This window comes from Lipotes vexillifer, unplaced genomic scaffold (genome assembly GCF_000442215.2).
Source record: "Lipotes vexillifer unplaced genomic scaffold, Lipotes_vexillifer_v1.1 scaffold1701, whole genome shotgun sequence".
In the NCBI taxonomy this organism is placed as follows: domain Eukaryota; kingdom Metazoa; phylum Chordata; class Mammalia; order Artiodactyla; family Lipotidae; genus Lipotes; species Lipotes vexillifer.
In genome coordinates this window covers 53,192-73,044 of record NW_006794217.1, presented here as the reverse complement: position 1 = coordinate 73,044, position 19,853 = coordinate 53,192, and the positions used below count along the sequence as shown (strand labels likewise).

At 57.6% G+C, this 19,853-nt stretch overlaps 1 protein-coding gene across 1 annotated transcript in view; it reads right to left on the bottom strand.

The window, feature by feature from the left end:
* The window catches only part of FAM20C (FAM20C golgi associated secretory pathway kinase), a 39,725-nt gene that overhangs the window by 13,930 nt on the left and 5,942 nt on the right, over positions 1 to 19,853 (bottom strand). Inside the window, exon 3 of the mRNA XM_007467065.1 lies at positions 17,200 to 17,278. Within this exon, the coding sequence (XP_007467127.1) occupies positions 17,200 to 17,278 (79 nt within the window). The remainder of the gene's footprint in view (positions 1 to 17,199; positions 17,279 to 19,853) is intronic.

The following is a 19,853-nucleotide window of genomic DNA, read 5'->3' as shown; positions in this document are numbered from 1 at the left end:
TCGGGGGGGGGGGGAATCTGTTCCTTCTCTAGCTTCTAGAGGCGCCTGCATTCCTCGGCAGAAAGCCAACTCCAGAGCCTCCAGAAACAGCCCACAGCCCACAGATCCATGTTGGACTTCGGACTCCAGAGCCGTAAGAGACCAAGCTTGTGTTGCTTTAAGCCACTAAATTTGTGGTAATCTTTTACCACAGGAACAGGGAAGGCGTATGGAATCTTTGGCAACACCAAAGCAGCACAAAGGACACAGTGATTTAGCAACCTTGGAGAGGTTGTGAAATTCCGTCTGTTTCCTCCAGATCTGGTCATGCTGAAATGCGTTACACTTTTAAGAAGTGACGCAGAATGTTTTGCGAGAAGTACCCGTTTTCACATAAGCTGAGGGGGCAGAATCCGGCGCGCATCGTGTGCCCTCCCTGGGCTGCACGATTTGTCCTCGGGGCGCCCCTCAAGGCTCTGACGTTTGCCCCCGTTTTAATGACACAGACGTCTGAGGTTGGGAAAGGGGGAGTGACGTCTGCAGAGTCACACGGCTGGAAATGGCCGGCCCTGGGTCAGGACCCGGTGTCTGACCCAGTCCTAGGCTCTTTCTTTAGGCCCCAAAGTCAGACATGGCTCCGGGTGTGGGTCTCGAAAGCCTGTGTTTCCTCTGGGATCAAAACCACCTCTGGGCACAGCGAGGCCGGAAGACGCTGGCTGCCAGCCGCCAGGTCAGGTGCCTAGGCTCACAGGGGACAAGGGGCTGCAGCCCCAGAGGTTCGGCTACAAGAACCGTCCCCATGTCCCCAAGAAAGGTCCTGGTTCCTGGTGGGAGGAAGGGCCCACCAGTGCGTCCAGTTCCTGCCAGACGCTTGGCCCAGCTCCCAGCAGGTCTGCACTGCTGCACCCCTCTTAACAGCTGTCAGACCGCTCGTCCCCTCCCACAGACCAACAGTCCCCCTGCTGATCTCACTGCTACTGTCAACGTCTCAGCATTCTTTAACTTGTGGGAAAACAGAAAACTTTTGCTTTGATTAAAAACAGAGTAAATTGGCAGCTTATGACCAAAACCCACGAAGGAATAAAAGCCAACATTTATCCAGCTCTTACTCTGAGCTGAGTGCCCTGCTAAGCGCTTTCCGTGCATTCACTCCCTGGGTCCTCACGACCCCTGTGAAGTGTCCCCGTCCTACAGACAAGGACACAGCCAGTGAGAGGTTTCAGCTCACCAACAGAGGCGTCCCGATACAGGGCCCAGCGCTGGGGTCCAAGGCCTTGCATTAGTCCAAGGGGACCCCTGGATTGAGATGGGGTGGGGAGTGGGCTGGGCCATATTCTCTTCACTGGACACCTGGGGAGGGCAACTGGTGGGGAAGGGTCTGCTCACACAGGCCTGCCCGGGCTGCCACCCTCTCCAGGCTGACAGAGCAGGTGCGCCCTTGGTGCCTCTGTGAAGTGGGGCAGGTAAGACGGCTCAGGGGTGACGCCGCCAGGGGGAGCAGAGCCCCGCCGTCCCCCCTGCTGCTGGCTGCCCCACCAACCCGTGCCGAGTTGCACACCGGCAGAAAGCCAACTCCAGAGCCTCCAGAAACAGCCCACAGCCCACAGATCCATGTTGGACTTCGGACTCCAGAGCCGTAAGAGACCAAGCTTGTGTTGCTTTAAGCCACTAAATTTGTGGTAATCTTTTACCACAGGAACAGGGAAGGCGTATGGAATCTTTGGCAACACCAAAGCAGCACAAAGGACACAGTGATTTAGCAACCTTGGAGAGGTTGTGAAATTCCGTCTGTTTCCTCCAGATCTGGTCATGCTGAAATGCGTTACACTTTTAAGAAGTGACGCAGAATGTTTTGCGAGAAGTACCCGTTTTCACATAAGCTGAGGGGGCAGAATCCGGCGCGCATCGTGTGCCCTCCCTGGGCTGCACGATTTGTCCTCGGGGCGCCCCTCAAGGCTCTGACGTTTGCCCCCGTTTTAATGACACAGACGTCTGAGGTTGGGAAAGGGGGAGTGACGTCTGCAGAGTCACACGGCTGGAAATGGCCGGCCCTGGGTCAGGACCCGGTGTCTGACCCAGTCCTAGGCTCTTTCTTTAGGCCCCAAAGTCAGACATGGCTCCGGGTGTGGGTCTCGAAAGCCTGTGTTTCCTCTGGGATCAAAACCACCTCTGGGCACAGCGAGGCCGGAAGACGCTGGCTGCCAGCCGCCAGGTCAGGTGCCTAGGCTCACAGGGGACAAGGGGCTGCAGCCCCAGAGGTTCGGCTACAAGAACCGTCCCCATGTCCCCAAGAAAGGTCCTGGTTCCTGGTGGGAGGAAGGGCCCACCAGTGCGTCCAGTTCCTGCCAGACGCTTGGCCCAGCTCCCAGCAGGTCTGCACTGCTGCACCCCTCTTAACAGCTGTCAGACCGCTCGTCCCCTCCCACAGACCAACAGTCCCCCTGCTGATCTCACTGCTACTGTCAACGTCTCAGCATTCTTTAACTTGTGGGAAAACAGAAAACTTTTGCTTTGATTAAAAACAGAGTAAATTGGCAGCTTATGACCAAAACCCACGAAGGAATAAAAGCCAACATTTATCCAGCTCTTACTCTGAGCTGAGTGCCCTGCTAAGCGCTTTCCGTGCATTCACTCCCTGGGTCCTCACGACCCCTGTGAAGTGTCCCCGTCCTACAGACAAGGACACAGCCAGTGAGAGGTTTCAGCTCACCAACAGAGGCGTCCCGATACAGGGCCCAGCGCTGGGGTCCAAGGCCTTGCATTAGTCCAAGGGGACCCCTGGATTGAGATGGGGTGGGGAGTGGGCTGGGCCATATTCTCTTCACTGGACACCTGGGGAGGGCAACTGGTGGGGAAGGGTCTGCTCACACAGGCCTGCCCGGGCTGCCACCCTCTCCAGGCTGACAGAGCAGGTGCGCCCTTGGTGCCTCTGTGAAGTGGGGCAGGTAAGACGGCTCAGGGGTGACGCCGCCAGGGGGAGCAGAGCCCCGCCGTCCCCCCTGCTGCTGGCTGCCCCACCAACCCGTGCCGAGTTGCACACGGCGAGCCAAGGCCAGCTGAATGGGGATGCGGGAGCCAGGAGAGAGAACGGCAAACCGTCGGGTGAAACTTTGGAAAAAGGGCAACTGTGCAATTTGCCCAGGGCGCACACAGCTGCCACAAGGCTTTTCCGTGTCCTTGTCAGAGCTAAGGGCCCCCGAGATCCCTGAGCCCAGATGGGAAACTGAGGCCCAGAGAGAGGTGGGCCACACATACACCTCTTGTGTGTCGTGCAGAAGGACCGGCATCCCAGGCCCAGGAAGAGAGGCAGAACGAACGAGAGCGCCTCCAAGGCCACGTGAGAATCGCGAAAGGCACCCCTTCAGGTGTCACTGCAGGTACCCGCTTGGCCCCGGAGATGCTCACAGATGGACGGCGGTGCTCCCGGGGGTCCTCCCCTGGGTCCCCGTGCACCCAGCCTCCTCTGACCCTCTTCTATCCATTATTCACTAAGCTACTGATGACAGCAAACCCTCCTGTAGAACTTTCTAGCACCCGGCTCTGCTGTCAACGCTCCACCCACACTGACGCACGCAGGTCAGGGCTCTGGGGGGCAGGCAGTGTGACTAGACCCACCTCACAGGTGAGGCACTGTAGCCGGGTGACGCGCTGGGAAGCGGCAGAGCCGGGCGAGGCACGTAGACCGGAGAGCCTGGCGGCGTCTGTATCCCCACCGCCTCCTCCTAGTTCCAGGAGCTGGGGGCCCAGGAGGCGCGTGGATGGGTGTCCTGCAGCTGCTGTAACAGATGCCCACAGACGTGCTTCACACAACAGGAGTTCACCCCTCACGGTTCTGAGGACCGGGGTCCAAAATCAGGGCGTGGGCGGGTCACACTCCCCCCAGGGGCTCCGGGGGTGGCGGGTCCCTCCAGCCTCTTCCAGCTTCCTCGGCCCCAGCTCTGCCTCCATCACCATATCCCTCCTCTGGTTTCTCTGTGTCCAAACCAAGGACACACGTGACTGCATTTCGGGCCCATCCAGGGGTCCAAGGTGACCACCTCGCCCCAAGATCCTGACTCCATCACTTCTGCAAAGACCCTTGTCCTAACCAGGTGGCCTGATGTCCTGGGGGCAGAGGCCACTGCGGGGACGAGGCTCTGGCTCCTGTCCCCGGGCCAACCTCAGGGGCAAAACACCCAACGAGACAGACACTTGCTCCTTCCTCCAAAATGCGCAGTGGATCCAGACTCACCCGGTGCAGGCAAGGAGGCAGAAATCAGCCTTTCTTTCTCGGACAATCTTCCCATCACTCACACGGCAGAAAGCAAGCACCTTGTCATTAAGGAGATATATTAAGCTGTTTAATATCAGGTTTTCGGCTGGTAGACATTCCGGAAGGGAGAGGAGGCCGCTCCCTGGCAGTTACCTCGGCGAGACCTTTCCCTCAGTATCTCCTGCCAGTTTTGGCAACGCTTGTCCTGGCCCCTGCAGGGGTGGGGATCTGTTTGGTAAAACACGCTCTTGCTATTGAGAACCTCCAGCACCTGTTGTCCACTCCTACCAACCTATTTTCTTTTGGGGGATGATTTCCCTGAAGGCTATGGGCCTCATAATGACCACACCCAAGGACGGGTTCCCCCAGCATCTTGTTACTCGCCCACAGACCTGCCCATGCCTTGACCGGCCACGCTGTGAGCCACAGCCAGAGCATCAGGACCAATCAGCAATTTGCCGCCATCAGGTGATCACGAGGGGCCTTCACACCCGCTGACCCCCTCCCCTTGGGTCTCCAAGAGACATGGCGACAGCTCTTCAAAGTAGGACACAGGGGACAAGTTGCTCACTTATGGTTGGGCGGAAAAATTAACTCAGAAGAGACTCAAACCTCTTATGGTCAATTTCATGAAAACCAATTAAAAAACAATTCAAAGATCTGTAACTGCAAAGAAAGTCTCAAGTCATTTCCATTTAAAAATAATTGCAGTGACTCAGACTTGCGTTCCAAAGCAAAGGGTCGGGGCGGGGGTGGGGTGGGGCAGATTTGATTGAAAGTTTAAGATCTACTGTGTTTTAAATACTTTTCTGTCAGCTCATCTGGAATTTGGGGAGTGACTAAGGAATGACATTAGAGTGGAAATGAATGCTGCGTCCCTGGCAACCATGAACACAGGCCGCAGAGTTCTTCTTTCCGTATTTAAGCCTCCGTTGCTCATCTTTTTATTCAAGGTGAAAAAAGATGCTCAAATCTACTAAACCGTGTATTAAATATTTAGCACCAAGGCTACTGCTGTGATGTTGTTTTGCCTGCTGAAGGACAAACAAAGTCAATCCCGAGCGTAGGGGTCAATTCCAGCTTACTTTCGAGGCTTTTTAAGGAGATGTCAGGTCTGCAAAATTTCCTTTTAGGGTGTGGAAGACAACCAGCTGACCAAACTGCTCTTGAGATGCCCGACTCGGTTTCTTCTCTGGCGCGTGGGAATGAAGACCAGAGCTTCTTTCTTTCTTCCCACCTTCCGCCCCTTTCACGATAGCCCAGTGGCGGCCCCGAGACCCCAACACCAGGCAGACTCTCCATGCTGCCGCTCAGGAGGATGTTTTCGGGAAAAATGACTTGCTTACTTTGATTTGAGCAAAGGGGATAATCTTTTCCAGAAGCTTCCAAGGAAACATTTGTCATGGTCAGCTGGGGCGGGCGTCCTGACGAGGCTCGGGGGACTGGGAGACGGCACAGCCCCCCACCTGCTCGACGGGGGCAAAGCAGGGCGCAGTGGCCAGAACTGCGCTCTCTGCAGGTTTTACTAACTTCTTTCCATTTACCCATTTCCCTGCCTGCTTCCCTGCTACTGTTATAGAATTGTTAGTAGTTTCCTTTTTCTTTTCTTTTGTCAAGCAAAGGAATTCCCAGCTGCAGGAACAGCCGTGGTCACCCCCGAGTCAGGCAGTTTTGGCCGATGGTGAAACAGCAGGGTGTTTGGGGAGCCGGAGTGACCGTGCCCTGGCCACTCGAGCCCATGGACAGTAGCGGCCCAGCATAACGGCCAGGCCAGCCACATGGAGCCACCCGGGAACCCTGGGCGGGCGGTCCCCTTGGCCATGACGCTGGCCTCGCAGCTCTGCGGGCAACCATTCCCTCCCTGGGCCTCTGGGTCCTGTCTGAACGGGCTAGGATGACGAGCCCCCGGGGCTGCAGTGGGGACCAACTAAGAGAATCCTCCCAGCGCTCAAGCGTGCCGGCGCCCAGGGCACATGGGAGGCGGTGGTGCTGTGCTGTTCTCAAGGTCCTCCTGCCTCGGACCCTTGGGAGCGTCTGACTGGGCAGCATCAGGCCAGCCCTTCCTGGGGGCCTAGGAGCTCAGCTGGTCGGGGCAACCATGTCCTCCACATGGGGACACGGGGACGCTTGGACCCCGGGGAGAAGGCTTGCAGTGGACCCTGGAAGCGAAGCAAAGATTGGAGCGGGAGAAGCCCCTTCTCCAGAGACCCTTCCCTGAGGCCCAGCACCATGCTCCTCAGGCAACAACCCCCCACGTCTCAGGTGAGCCCCTCTGTCCCCCAGAATCTTCTCCCGCCCTCTCGTTTCCTCAAGACATTCACTCTCAGTGATGGTGGATCTCGAAGGTGGACAGCTGACTCCCCAAGGTGCTATCGGGCAGAGAGCCCAGGGTGGCCGTGCAGGCTCAGCTGGGGTCCTGGCTGCTCTGCCCTGAGCCTCCACTGGGCCAACAGCTCTGCCCTGCTGCTGACAAGCTCGGGAGAGTCTCTCCAAAGCCTGTAATGGGTTGTTACTCGTTTTTCAATGAATAAAGTCCACAGCTTTCTGACTATAAAAATAACCCATGAAATTGGAGACAACCTAAGTGCCCTACAACTGGGGGCCTGTAAGGTGATCAACCATGTGAGACATGGTGTCTGTTCATCACTCCCAGTGGCATGGGGAGAGCGCCGTGGAGATGCACCAAAGACCAAGGACTGGACCTGGAATAGCTGCTGGAGAGCCCCCTGCATGCTCAGACCCTCACAGGCCAACCGCAGGACCCGTCCACCCACCCCCGTCACAGGGCCTGTGCTGGCCGAGGAGGCCCCCCTGGGCCTGGTGCACTGGGCTCTGCAGCTCTGGACGTTTTCTGTTTGCACCACCCGCAGAGGCCAGGATGGCCTTCAGAGGTCCCGCTCCTTCCGGCAGGGGCCACGTGGGGACACCAGGTGCTGCTCTGAGCCCGCGGGAGCCCCGAACAGCGTCCCTGCCGGGCTGTACACGTTAACTGCAGGAGTTTGGAGCCCGAAGCTCCCCCTGAGTCCACTAGGCCCTGCGCTTACTGGAGACATAGATGGGTCACACCCAGGGCTCAGTGGGGAGTCAACTGAGGTTGTGGACAAACTGCAGGGCACTGGGCAGCCCCGGATATGGAGCGCAGGTGGGGCCCTCCCCCGAGGTAAGTGCAGGAAGGGGACTCTGGGTGCCAGCAACCAGCTGAGGTGATGAGACCTGGCCAGCGGGGTGCAGAGTTCCAGAACGAGCCGGCGACGCCATCTGTACTTAAATCCCACAGTGGCTCAGGGAGGAAACAGCAGCCCGGCCGCCCTGCTGTGTTGCTAGTGTGCCTCCTGTTACAGGCAAGGACGCCGAGGCCCGGGGGAGCTCAGGGCCCACAGGAGGTGGCACTTGCCTCTCTCAGCAAAGGAGGCAGCTCTGTGGCTCACAGCCCAGCCCCCGCTGTACAGGATCCAGACGGCATGTCTGACGGGAGCATCAAAAGAGATTAAATATAGGAGAGGCGCTGTCTGACTCATATATAAATCGGTCCTGGAGACCAACACGCAGTACAGGGTCATGGACAACAAAACTGCATTTTACACATTAATCTGGGATAGCTGCTAACCATGCAAGGCCGTAGCGGCACCTGTGTTGCAGTATAAATGTGGCCATGGCTCCCGCTCTGGCGGCCAGGGGAGCCTCTTTAAATCCTCTCCTCGTAAAAGTGATGAGTGGAAATAGCGTGCAATGGTTTCATGCTTTGATAACGAGGCATAGAGCCCCAGGTCCACGGACGCGGTGGCCACATGGGGACCACGGAGAACGCCACTGTAGCCCCTCTGCCTGCTAGCCCTGGAGGGAGGGGGGAGGGAGGAGGTGTCAGGGGAGAGCCAGCCCCTCCAGTCGCCTCCCACATAACTGTTCCAGGGACAGACAACCTCAGAGTCAAGCCCCTTGCAACTCCTGCCCTGTGTTGCCCCAGAGAAGCTCGCCCCATGAGGTTGCAGCAAGTGGGCTCCCCCAGGCCTGTGCTCACGACAGCTGGATGCGGTCCTAGTGCGGAGGCGCCCCAGCGAGGGGCAGGGCCTGCTCAGGGCCAGGCGGTGGGTCTGGACCACCGTGTCACTAACCCAGAGGCAGTGCAAGCACTGGGAAGACAGCCGAGAGGGTGCCCGTCTAAGCGCCGCACCTCGCTGGACACACTGGTCATCGGGAGGCCCTGGCGGGGCCTGGAGGGCAGGTGGTTCAGTGAGGCTGCCCACTCGCGCCCCTGGGCCCCAGCGCGGGCCTGAGAAGGGCTCAGCAGGCTGAGGTGCAAGTCACCAGGGGAGGCCCTGCCCTCCAGCACTTCCTGTTCTCAGGCCCGCGCTGCACCCCGCCCCCCCCCGCGGGCCAGGCTGGGGGTGGGGGGGCGGCTTGCGTTTCTGCGGTGAGAAGGGCTGGCTGGCCAGAAGGGGTTTCTGCAGCTGCCTCTGTGTGTGCACCTCGGCTACGAGGAGCTCCTGGGCCTCAAATAGCTGCTCAGGGATGGTTTCTCCGGGAGATGCGCGCATGCGCACACACACACACACACACACACACACACACACAACAGGAGGTGGCACTTGCCTCTCTCAGCAAAGGAGGCAGCTCTGTGGCTCACAGCCCAGCCCCCGCTGTACAGGATCCAGACGGCATGTCTGACGGGAGCATCAAAAGAGATTAAATATAGGAGAGGCGCTGTCTGACTCATATATAAATCGGTCCTGGAGACCAACACGCAGTACAGGGTCATGGACAACAAAACTGCATTTTACACATTAATCTGGGATAGCTGCTAACCATGCAAGGCCGTAGCGGCACCTGTGTTGCAGTATAAATGTGGCCATGGCTCCCGCTCTGGCGGCCAGGGGAGCCTCTTTAAATCCTCTCCTCGTAAAAGTGATGAGTGGAAATAGCGTGCAATGGTTTCATGCTTTGATAACGAGGCATAGAGCCCCAGGTCCACGGACGCGGTGGCCACATGGGGACCACGGAGAACGCCACTGTAGCCCCTCTGCCTGCTAGCCCTGGAGGGAGGGGGGAGGGAGGAGGTGTCAGGGGAGAGCCAGCCCCTCCAGTCGCCTCCCACATAACTGTTCCAGGGACAGACAACCTCAGAGTCAAGCCCCTTGCAACTCCTGCCCTGTGTTGCCCCAGAGAAGCTCGCCCCATGAGGTTGCAGCAAGTGGGCTCCCCCAGGCCTGTGCTCACGACAGCTGGATGCGGTCCTAGTGCGGAGGCGCCCCAGCGAGGGGCAGGGCCTGCTCAGGGCCAGGCGGTGGGTCTGGACCACCGTGTCACTAACCCAGAGGCAGTGCAAGCACTGGGAAGACAGCCGAGAGGGTGCCCGTCTAAGCGCCGCACCTCGCTGGACACACTGGTCATCGGGAGGCCCTGGCGGGGCCTGGAGGGCAGGTGGTTCAGTGAGGCTGCCCCCTCGCGCCCCTGGGCCCCAGCGCGGGCCTGAGAAGGGCTCAGCAGGCTGAGGTGCAAGTCACCAGGGGAGGCCCTGCCCTCCAGCACTTCCTGTTCTCAGGCCCGCGCTGCACCCCGCCCCCCCCCGCGGGCCAGGCTGGGGGTGGGGGGGCGGCTTGCGTTTCTGCGGTGAGAAGGGCTGGCTGGCCAGAAGGGGTTTCTGCAGCTGCCTCTGTGTGTGCACCTCGGCTACGAGGAGCTCCTGGGCCTCAAATAGCTGCTCAGGGATGGTTTCTCCGGGAGATGCGCGCATGCGCACACACACACACACACACACACACACACACACACACACACCTGTTCTTTGCAAAAGTAATGCAGGTACTTAGAGCCTCTTCACATGCGATGCCTCTGGGAGGAGTGGGCAGCATGGGCGCCTCCCCAGCAGAGACCCCAGGTCCAGCGTCCCCGGCCGGCCGGGCCTCGGCCTGACGGTGCCTGACAGGCCTGGGACCAGAGGTCCAAGACCCTGGAACCAAGCGCTGGCCGGCCTCCCACGCCCGATTCACGTTTAAACCCTCTGAGCCTCAATTTCCTCCTCCTTGAAGGAGAGCTGGTGATAAAATTAAAACATGACGTGTCAGCTACAGGGGCACTGGCTTCGCCGACCAGAGTGGAGGCTGTCAAATCCTAACAAACCTGAGAAGGTGAGGGAACAGGTCTCACTGGCGTGGACAGCGCGGCCAAGCGTGGTAGCCTCAGGGAGACCAGCCGTGGCACGAACAAGGAGCGCGTGGTGGGCAGAGGCGACCATGTGTCCCTGCAGGGTGGGCAGCAGCCCCCGGAAGGACGTGCAGACACAGGCCCCTCCGCCCGCAAAGCTACACACACAGCTGTCCCTCCAGACCAAGGCTCCCAGAGCAGGACGGAGGGGAGCTGCTGCCCGCAAACAAAGGGAGTGAGGCCCCAGGGGCCAGAAGTGGGGTTAGGCCTGGCCTGGTCCAGAGGGACAGGGCATTCACGGCCTGTGACCTGTCCAGGCTCTGTGTACGGCCATCACAGACACTGGCATCAAGGCTGGGCGCCACACCCTGCCCTGGAATGAGCTGCTGGAGTGTAGACCACAGGATGGCTGCCCTGGACAGCAGCTCTACTGAAGCCAAGCTGAACAGAGCCTGACCCTGCCACCCAGCACTGTGCTCCTGGCACAGCCCTGCCCCCAGACGAGCCCTCAGACATACGAGAGCGGTCAGGGCAGCTCCACTAACAACATTCTTTAACTGAAACCGCCCACAAGTCCATCAACAGGAGAGGGGTGAAGAAACCAGAGGTTTTCACACAATGGAATGTGACTTGGCCACGGGAGAGGCATCTCCCAGACGCAAGGGCAGCATGGGTGGGGGCAGGGGGGCGGGGATTCACTCGCTGGGAACCAGGGGGCAGGAGCCACCCTGGGAGGAGGAAACTGCAGCGGCCACAGGGGTCTGGGGGCTGTCAGTTGGTCCTGACCTGGTGCTGGTTTGCTGGTTACCTGGTCACCTGGTTACTGGCGTGTGTTGTAAACATCCACTTACCATCTGTGTGCATTTCCATATGAATGTTCCAACTCAACAGAAACGTGCATTTTAAGAAGGTGGGAAAGTGGGGAACTACAAGTGTCGGTAAAGCTAAAATTGTATTGGATTTTATCAGCGCTGATAATATTTGCCCTTGACCTAACTGACCCTCCTCATACAACATACAGAGGAGACCCAGGCAGGCGGGGCGGCGGGTGAATCCATCAGCTGTGAAGATGAAAACTCTCTTCTACCTTCGTCACCCAGGCACTGGGAAGAGGTGCGGGTATACACGGAATACAGTCTTACCTGGATGTTGGAAAGGGTTGAATTGTGTTCCCCGAAAATGGTATGTTGAAGTCCTAACGCTGGGGACCTGTGACTGTGGCCTTATTTGGAAACGGGGACTTGGCAGATGGGATTCATTAAGAAAAGGTCACAGTGGATCGGGGTGGCCCTGAGTCCAGTGACTGGTGTCCTTATAAGAAGAGGGGAATTTGGACACAGACCCGCAGGAGAGGCCATGCGACAGCAGAGGCAGAAAAGGGAGTGACCTGGCCACAAGCCACAGACCGCCAAGGATCCACAGCCACGCCCAGAAGCTGGAAGAGGCAGGAAGGACCCTCCAGAAGCCTTCGGGGGGGCGGTCCTGTGACACTGCGGTTTCTGCCTCTGGCCTCCGGAACCGAGGGGGAAGAGCTTCCTGACTCTCTAAGCTGCCCGGGGCACGATGCTTCCCGACGGCAGCCCGGGGCTCACACAGTGTGGACGCACAGGGTTAGAGCTCAGCTGTTGTTATAAATTAAGGAACCAGAAATGAACCCACAGGTTAACGACATCAAAGACGATGATGGCCACTGCTCTGAGATCTGAGTAGGGACAGTGCAGTGGTCACTCCAGCCACATCTACTGCTGGCCAGTGCCCTTGGGTGCCCTCGGGCACTCTGAGCCTCAGTCTCCTTGTCCACAAGATCTGTGGGGTAACAGTGGCCTCCCTGTCTGGGTCCGTGAGGCACTGTGTCTGGCGTGGCGCCCTTTCCTGCACCCACGACCTCGGCCCCACCTGCCCCCAGGCTGTGTGTGTGGGTGCCTTCTTTGGGGGCGCCTTCCACTGTTGCCCCAGCTCCTCAGCCCTGCATGACAAGTGCTCAGCAAGCCAGATGTGACCCATTTCAGACTCACTGAGCCTGGCCCGTGGGGTTTTTCTCTTCTGCTTTGCAAGTGATGCTGGGTCTGTGGAACACCAGCGACCGGCTCGTCTGTACTGGAGGTGTCGTCTTGCTGTTGGAGCTATTTTCCCCTCAAAGCTACCAGGGGGGCAGGTGTGCTTTCCTTCCCTCCCTGCGTCTGAACACGCTTTGGATCCCAAAACACACACGGCACAGAGGACGCTGTAGCTCGGGATTCCAAACGCTCAGGAGGCGGCCTAGCTGTTTTGGTGAAAACGGACCGTTAAAGCAGCCTCGCCAGGCCGCGGGGAGCGACGGGTCGCCTGCTGGCAAGTGACCCGAGCAGAAGCACGGCTGCAGCTCCGTTTCCAGCCTGCATTCAGCTGTTGTGCCCTAAATAGCCACTGTTCAAGTGCACCAAATATTCATCATCTCTCGAATGTTTGCAAGTCACAATTGCAAACTCCAGCACACCCAGACAATCAGAGCAAGGACTGACTCGGGGAGGGGACTGCAGTGGCTCTGGGAGCCCCACCGTTGCTGAATTTACTGTCTTCCTTACCGGAGATACAGAGGTCCCAGAAGGGCAGGGGCCCGAAGCCTCCTGTAATCCAGCCTCATGCAGCGTAAGGCAACCAAAGCCCAGAGAGGGGAGGGAGTGTTGCAAGGTCACACAGCAAGGATACTCTCTATGGCTAGGCCTCACCTTCTAGGTGCCTCCACGTGCACCTGCTCCCTGCCTGGACCCCCCCCCGCCACACACACACACACACACACACACACACGGCCCCGCAGGCCACTGGCACCTAGGTTGGAAGCCTTCACTCTCTCAGCCCCGACCACGTCTGTCACTGTGCCCAGGGGGTCTGCCTCTCCCAAGTGTCTCTAAGAGCCACGCTCATCCCCCATCCTCATGCCTCCTCAGGTGCAGATGCCAGCACCTCCCATCTGACACCCGATAAGCCCTCCCACCCTCTCCGTATAACATGGCTGACTGACACTCCTGGAAAAAAATCCAAACATCCAGGCCCAGATGCCCTGCAGAGTCTGACCCCTGCCCCTCTCCAGCTGCCTGGACTCGTCTCCCATCAAGTTCTGTGCTCAAACACAGAACCGTCCCACAGAACTTTCTGTGATGCTGGGCGTGTCCAACACGGCACCACCAGTTACGTGCAGCCACTGACGCCTCAGGTGTGGCTGGTGTGACGAGAGACTAGGTTGTAACTTCATCTCACTTAAATTAACCTCAGTATAAACAGCCATGTGATGTACTCCTCTGCACAACAGCACTGGTCCTCCAGACTGTAGAAGCCACCCGGTCCTGGAATGTGCCGCCTCCTCCAGGCTGGCCTTCTGGCCTGGGGTGCTGTCCGCCTGACCGTCACACTTGTGCTCAGGCCTCAGCTGGAGGTCACTTCTGAGAAACCTTCCAGCTGCCTCCCAAGTGCTCACCAGCCCTCAGTCTCCTGTCTGCCGTCAGTGGCTCGTTCTCTTGTTCGTTCTGCAGACGTATGTGTGGTACCCACCGAGGACCAGGCCCTGCGCAGTGGAGCAGACACACCGCTCTCCGTCCCGCCCTAAGCAGCAGCAGTGCCAGGCGTGAGTCACGCCCGCATTCCCTGCACCTGGCAGGAGGCCAGGCCGGGCTCAGTGATCGTGGGGTGACTGAACGCGTACCTCTGCCAGCAGGTGGTCACAGCTAGTGTTACGGGCACACCTGGTCGCTTCCTTTGCAAGAAGCAGGTTGAATCCTGTTGCAAAGCCTGTACGCTCTGGTGCATCTGCCCAGCCCCACCCCAACTTGCCAAATACCAGCTCCTCCTGGCTTCCTTCTATAAACTTGGTGCCCTGTCTCCTAAACCAATACAATAGAGTTTAGACCTCAAACCTATTCCTACAATGCCTTTGTTGACAGATGGATAAACTGAGCCCCAGTAAGGGGGAATGAATTTACTGGAGGTCACACAACAATGGCCTTGCCAGGCCTGCTGTCTCTGTGGATACACCAATGCTTCTGAACTTCAGCCATACACAGTCACCTGCACCACTATTACCTAGCATGTACATTTTTCGATATTACAATTTAAATACTACACCAAAAGCACGAGCTACAACAACATAATAGTTAACTCCAACATCCTCAGAATAAGAAACTTGTGCCTCAAAGGACACCACATATGTGATAAGGGTCTTATATCCAAAATATATAAAGAATTCTTACAATTTACTAATGGAAAGACAACCAACTAAACAACAGCAAAAGATCTGAACAGACATTTCTCCAAAGAAGACCTAAATGACCAACAAGGACAGGAAAAGACACTCGACACCACTCGTCAGTAGACAACTATGAATCAGAACCTCAAGGAGACACCGTGTCACACACCCACCAGGATGGCGAGGACCGAAAAGGCGGATAAAGACAAGTACTGACGAGAAGCACGTGGAGGTGGCTGGTGGGACCACACGATACGTAGCCGCCGAGGAAAAGCGTCTGTAGCTCTTTAAACAGTCACTTAGTTATTATGTGACCCAGCAATTCCACTCCCAGGCATACAGCCGGGAGAAATGAAAACATGTCCACCCAAAAACCTGTACATTCACGAATGTTCGTACAGCCAATAAGTGGAAATAACTCAAACGCCCATTAACGGATGAAAGTACAAGTAAAATGTGGCCCATCCACACTGTGGAGTATTGTTCGGCCACAGAAAGGAAGGAAGCTCTGACACCGGCCACAACATGGATGAACCTTGAACACATGATGCTCAGTGAGAGACGCAGACACAAAGAATCAGATAGTGTGTGATTCTGTTTACGTGAAACTCCAAGCTGGGCAAGTCCACAGAGGCAGAGAGTAGCCTAGTGGCTGTCCAGGCCTGGAGGGAGGGCAGCATCGGACAGGTTTTTTTTCTGGAGAAACGAAAAGGTTCTAAAATTGTGGTGATGGATGCACAGTTCCGTGAATATACTGAAAGCTATTGAATTGTAGACTTTAAGTGGCTGGATTATGAAATATGTAAATTACATCTTGATAAAGGTGTTAAAAAATCTTACTTTAACACTAAAGCAAGAATACTCCTCAGCAACTCATGGGTTAATGCGCTATTAAATATTTTTCAATGTCTATTAAAAATATATACCCATTAAACTTTAAATGGTGGGGCTTCCCTGGTTAAGAATCCACCTGCCAATGCAGGGGACACAGGTTCGAACCCTGGCCCGGGAAGATCCCACATGCTGCGGAACAACTAGGCCCGCGCGCCACAACTACCGAAACCTGCAGTCTAGAGCCCGTGAACCACAACTACTGAAGCCCGCACGCGCCTAGAGCCCGCGCACAGCAATGAAGACCCAACGCAGCCAAAAATAAAAATAAATTAATTAAAAAAAAAACTTTGAATGGTCGTGCACAAACCACGTAAATTATACTTTGCAGCCCCCCCAGGCTCTACCTCCCACCTCAGGGCTGTTCCTCTCTAGACCCTCTCAGCATACATCCTTCAAGATCTCAGAGGAAAAATACCACCACCTAATTAATGCAGAATCTTCAACTTACAAAGCTCTGGGCGCACCTGGAGACGACTTACTGGACTGTGGACAATGCACCACCGAGACGGGGGGCCTGTGTGGCCGATGGGGCGACAAAGACATTGTGGTTTTCAGCTATTGTCCCGGCTTCCTGCCAGGGAGGGGTCCAGGCCCACCTGTCACCTGGCCATCAATGCAACATCTGAGCTCGACCCCGCCTGGCACACCCTCCTCCCCGCACAGCTCCATACTCACTGTTGTGACATCAAGAGGCCTGGAAGGGGCCCCTCTACTCAAGCTCCAGTCTGAGAGGGCACAGAGGAGCCCACGGTGGCCAGAAAGTTCTATGAGGAACCCCCTCCCCTCCAGAACCTTCCCCAAGGAGCCCACATGCAGCCTAGGTCTCACCTCGCCCACATCACCCCTCATGAATGTTGGCGTTCTGTCCTGTGTGAACCAGGCTGGCCGTCCGCCCTGGTCACGGATAGCTGCTCCTTCTGGGGGGGGTCCATGCCCTGGAGCTTTGCCGCAGTCCCCACCCAGCCCAGCAGCCCCACATGACCTGAATGGCCTCATGGGCTTTTGGGGGTGCAACCCATGCTTTAAAAACAATGAACCATCTCAACAGTGCAAAAAAGGCCCTGTTTGGTAAGGTAGATAGCTAGTGGGAAGCAGCCGCATAGCACAGGGAGATCAGCTCGGTGCTTTGTGATCGCCTGGAGGGGTGGGATAGGGAGGGTGGGAGGGAGGGAGACGCAAGAGGGAAGAGATATGGGAACATATGTATATGTATAACTGATTCACTTTGTTATAAAGCAGAAACTAACACACCATTGTAAAGCAATTATATGCCAATAAAGATGTTAAGAAAAAAAAAAAAGGCCCTGCTTGAAACTAACGAAAGATGGCAAACAACTGGACCCTTGCGGGACAAGCAAGCCCCAGGACCATCAGAGTGGACATCACAAACCACAGCTGCTCATTTCCGGGGTAGTCTGGCTTCCAAATGTTCCTTCTCCGCCATCCCCACAGTTTTCAGATGCCGCTGAGGGGTTCATTTTGATTTTGGTAGCAGTTTCTATTTTATCTAGAATAGGGATCAGGGGTCAAATCAGCTGACCCACTAGTTTTAGAAATAAAGTTTTACGGGCACGGCTATGTGCATTCACAGACATAGAGTCTGGCTGCTCTCGGGCGAGGAGAGCAGAGCTGAGAGGCTGAGACACAGATCACACGACCTGCGCACTCTTGACCACAGCCCCTCGCACCTGACCCCCACCGGCCCGGCACTTACTTCATGGGTTTGAACAGTGCTTGCCCGTAGTTCTGGAAGGTCATGATGAGCTTGAGTTGTGTGCCCCCCGACTTCATGGCTGCAACAGGAGGGAAAGAATACAGGGTCACCTGCTGCCTTGGGGCAGGCCCGTGAGCTTGATGATGCACTGATCCAGGCTCTGGGGGGACCCCCGGGTAGCGGTGGCCTGAGGCTGTGGGGTTAGGTCGGGGTATGGGTGCAAATGTGAGGGTCGTGGGCGGTGGAGTGGGGAGGGTCCGGGACCAAGGCCTGGGGCAGGCAGATGTTTCAGGGTCAGGAAGCGCCAATCAGGGCGCTGGAGGAGCCGTGCTGAGGAGGGTGGACGGGGCCTGGGAAAATGGGCCAACGGCAGAGGTGGCGGGAGGTTGCCACACTGGAGGGTTGGGTGTGCGGTGGCCCCAGCTGGCGCCCTAGATGGTGTCTCCGCTTGCCCCGACCTCGGCCCCCTCTGTTGAAGGGGGCTCACCACACCCACCCAGCCTCCCCCATGGGGCTGGGGGCAGGGCTGAGACCCACTCGTCGGTGCCCCAGGGGACTCAGGTGAGCACGGGGACGCCTTGCACCCTCTCCCGGGGTTGCTCTTGTGGTGACCGGGGTCACGCTAGTGAAGCACCTGGAACAGCGTCGGGCACGCTCAGGTCAGCGGACTTCAGGGGCGAGAGAGGCAGGACCTCAAGGTCCAAGTTCCCATATGTTTCAGGGGCTGCAGGGCTCCGTGGGCGCCGAGGCCAGACCTGTCCTCCAGGTCCCCGGCCACCTGCCTGACTCCTGCTGCCAGGTCAGCAGCTCCATCTGAAGGGGACCTGGACCCAGCATCGGAGACAGTGTGACCCAGGTCTGTGGGTGAAGCTCCCCGAGCCTGTGCCCTCCCCATTCCTAACAAGATCCCTGACCCGTATTTGGATGGGCCACCCTGACTTTAAATGAATGAACTCTGTCTTCTGGACTGGTGGACCACACAGACACCTCCGTGTGGGAGGTGCTGCCAGGTGCCAGCAGGGCCACTGACGTTGTGCCCTCGGCCTCGGCCAGTTCACCTGTTAAGTAGGACCAACGTCTGTCCTCAGGGGTCACGGGCAGGACGCTGGTCCAGCTGTTTTCACGGCCCCTGCCTTGACTTAAGGGTCAGAAGAAGTGAGGCCTGGCCCAAGGGCGGCTCAAGTTTGGAGAATGTGACACCACGAGCCGCTGGGTTCTCTGTTCTCCCCGCCCACCCCATAGCCACGGAGAAAGGCGAGAGCGCGTCCATTTACAGGCACTGAGGGGCCAGCCCCGTGGGCACCTGCCCCACGTAAGCCTGTGCCCCGGCCTGGGTCCTCGGCCCAACCTGGGGGTGCAGCCCAGACTTCAGTCCATGACACAGGCCCCAGGATATTCGAGAAGCAACAGCTTCCGGCCTGGACTACGCCTGACGCTGTGATTTGCTACCATCCAGCTCACCCTTATGGGGGGAGTTCTGCTTACTTGAGAGGGAAACCACAGCACTGCCCCAGGTGGAAACCAGCTCCCGCCCTGGACTTAGATGGAACCCAGTCGGAACACACGCCTGCTGGATTCCGGGGCCGTGGCTGCCAACGGTTCAAGATGGAGAAAGCAAGCGCCGGGGGGGTGCAGCTGGGCCAGCAACGCACAGGCCTTGCCTTTGACCTTCAACCCGACAGCCGAGAGACACGAGGAGGACCTCAGCTATTCACAGGCTTCTCCGGGTCCCCTGGGGCGGCCTTTGTCCCTCCCCCAGGATGACTGAAGGCCCCTCTGGCCCTGGGCATGGGCGTCCAGCTTACTGGGCATTTTCAGTTCCCTTCCTCCGGGTCAGTTGAGCCAGGCTCCGGAGACTGGGGCACAATGCGGTGGTGTCCCCGGGGAAGGAGGGGGACTGTAGCCCTTCTGGGCCCGGAGCCGCCTTCCTGAGCAGCCCGCTCATTAGGCAGGGCGGCCCTACGGCCCCCAGGGCCACTGTCCTAGCAGGTCAGTGAGCGCCCACGACTTCTGTCTCGTGGAGCCGTCTCCACTGCTCGGCACCACCCACGGCTTTGTCCTGATCTGGATGAGCATCTGTGGGGTCTGTGCTTCAGGCCAGAGGCTGCCCGAATCCTCTCCTGCTGAGTGACTTCTTTTTAAGTAACTCCAAGTACAGAGTAGTTAATTGTGTCATTTATTCTTTGCATCCAGGATTGTGCACGATAGTGATTTAATTATCAGCACTATCACTGGCCCAGCCAAAGCCTCTGCAGGTCTGGCTTCAGGGTCCTGAGCCTCTTTAAAGGCGGCTAATAGCCATTGCCAAGCAGCCGGGAGCCCAGCTCTAAAGAAATCTCCGCTGGCCACATGCATTTTGTGAGTGGATCAAGGGGTTCTGAACGGGGAGCCTTGACGGAGCCGTTCTGAGGGAAAGCACCGGGGGCCTCGCAGGACCCGTTCTCATCGCCATACCATTTCTGGGCTCACATTCCAAGACTGAAGTGACCATCTGGGTCCAGACACAGCCCAGAGCTGGGGGCAGAGATGTGCCGACCGTGGGCAAGCCTGCCCTCCCGGAGGCCTGCCCCCGATTTGCAGGGTGGGGTCGGGACACGGGCTGGATTTCTAGCTCTCCCTCCACTTTAAGCTTAAAAGGACGGACGGCGCTGCTG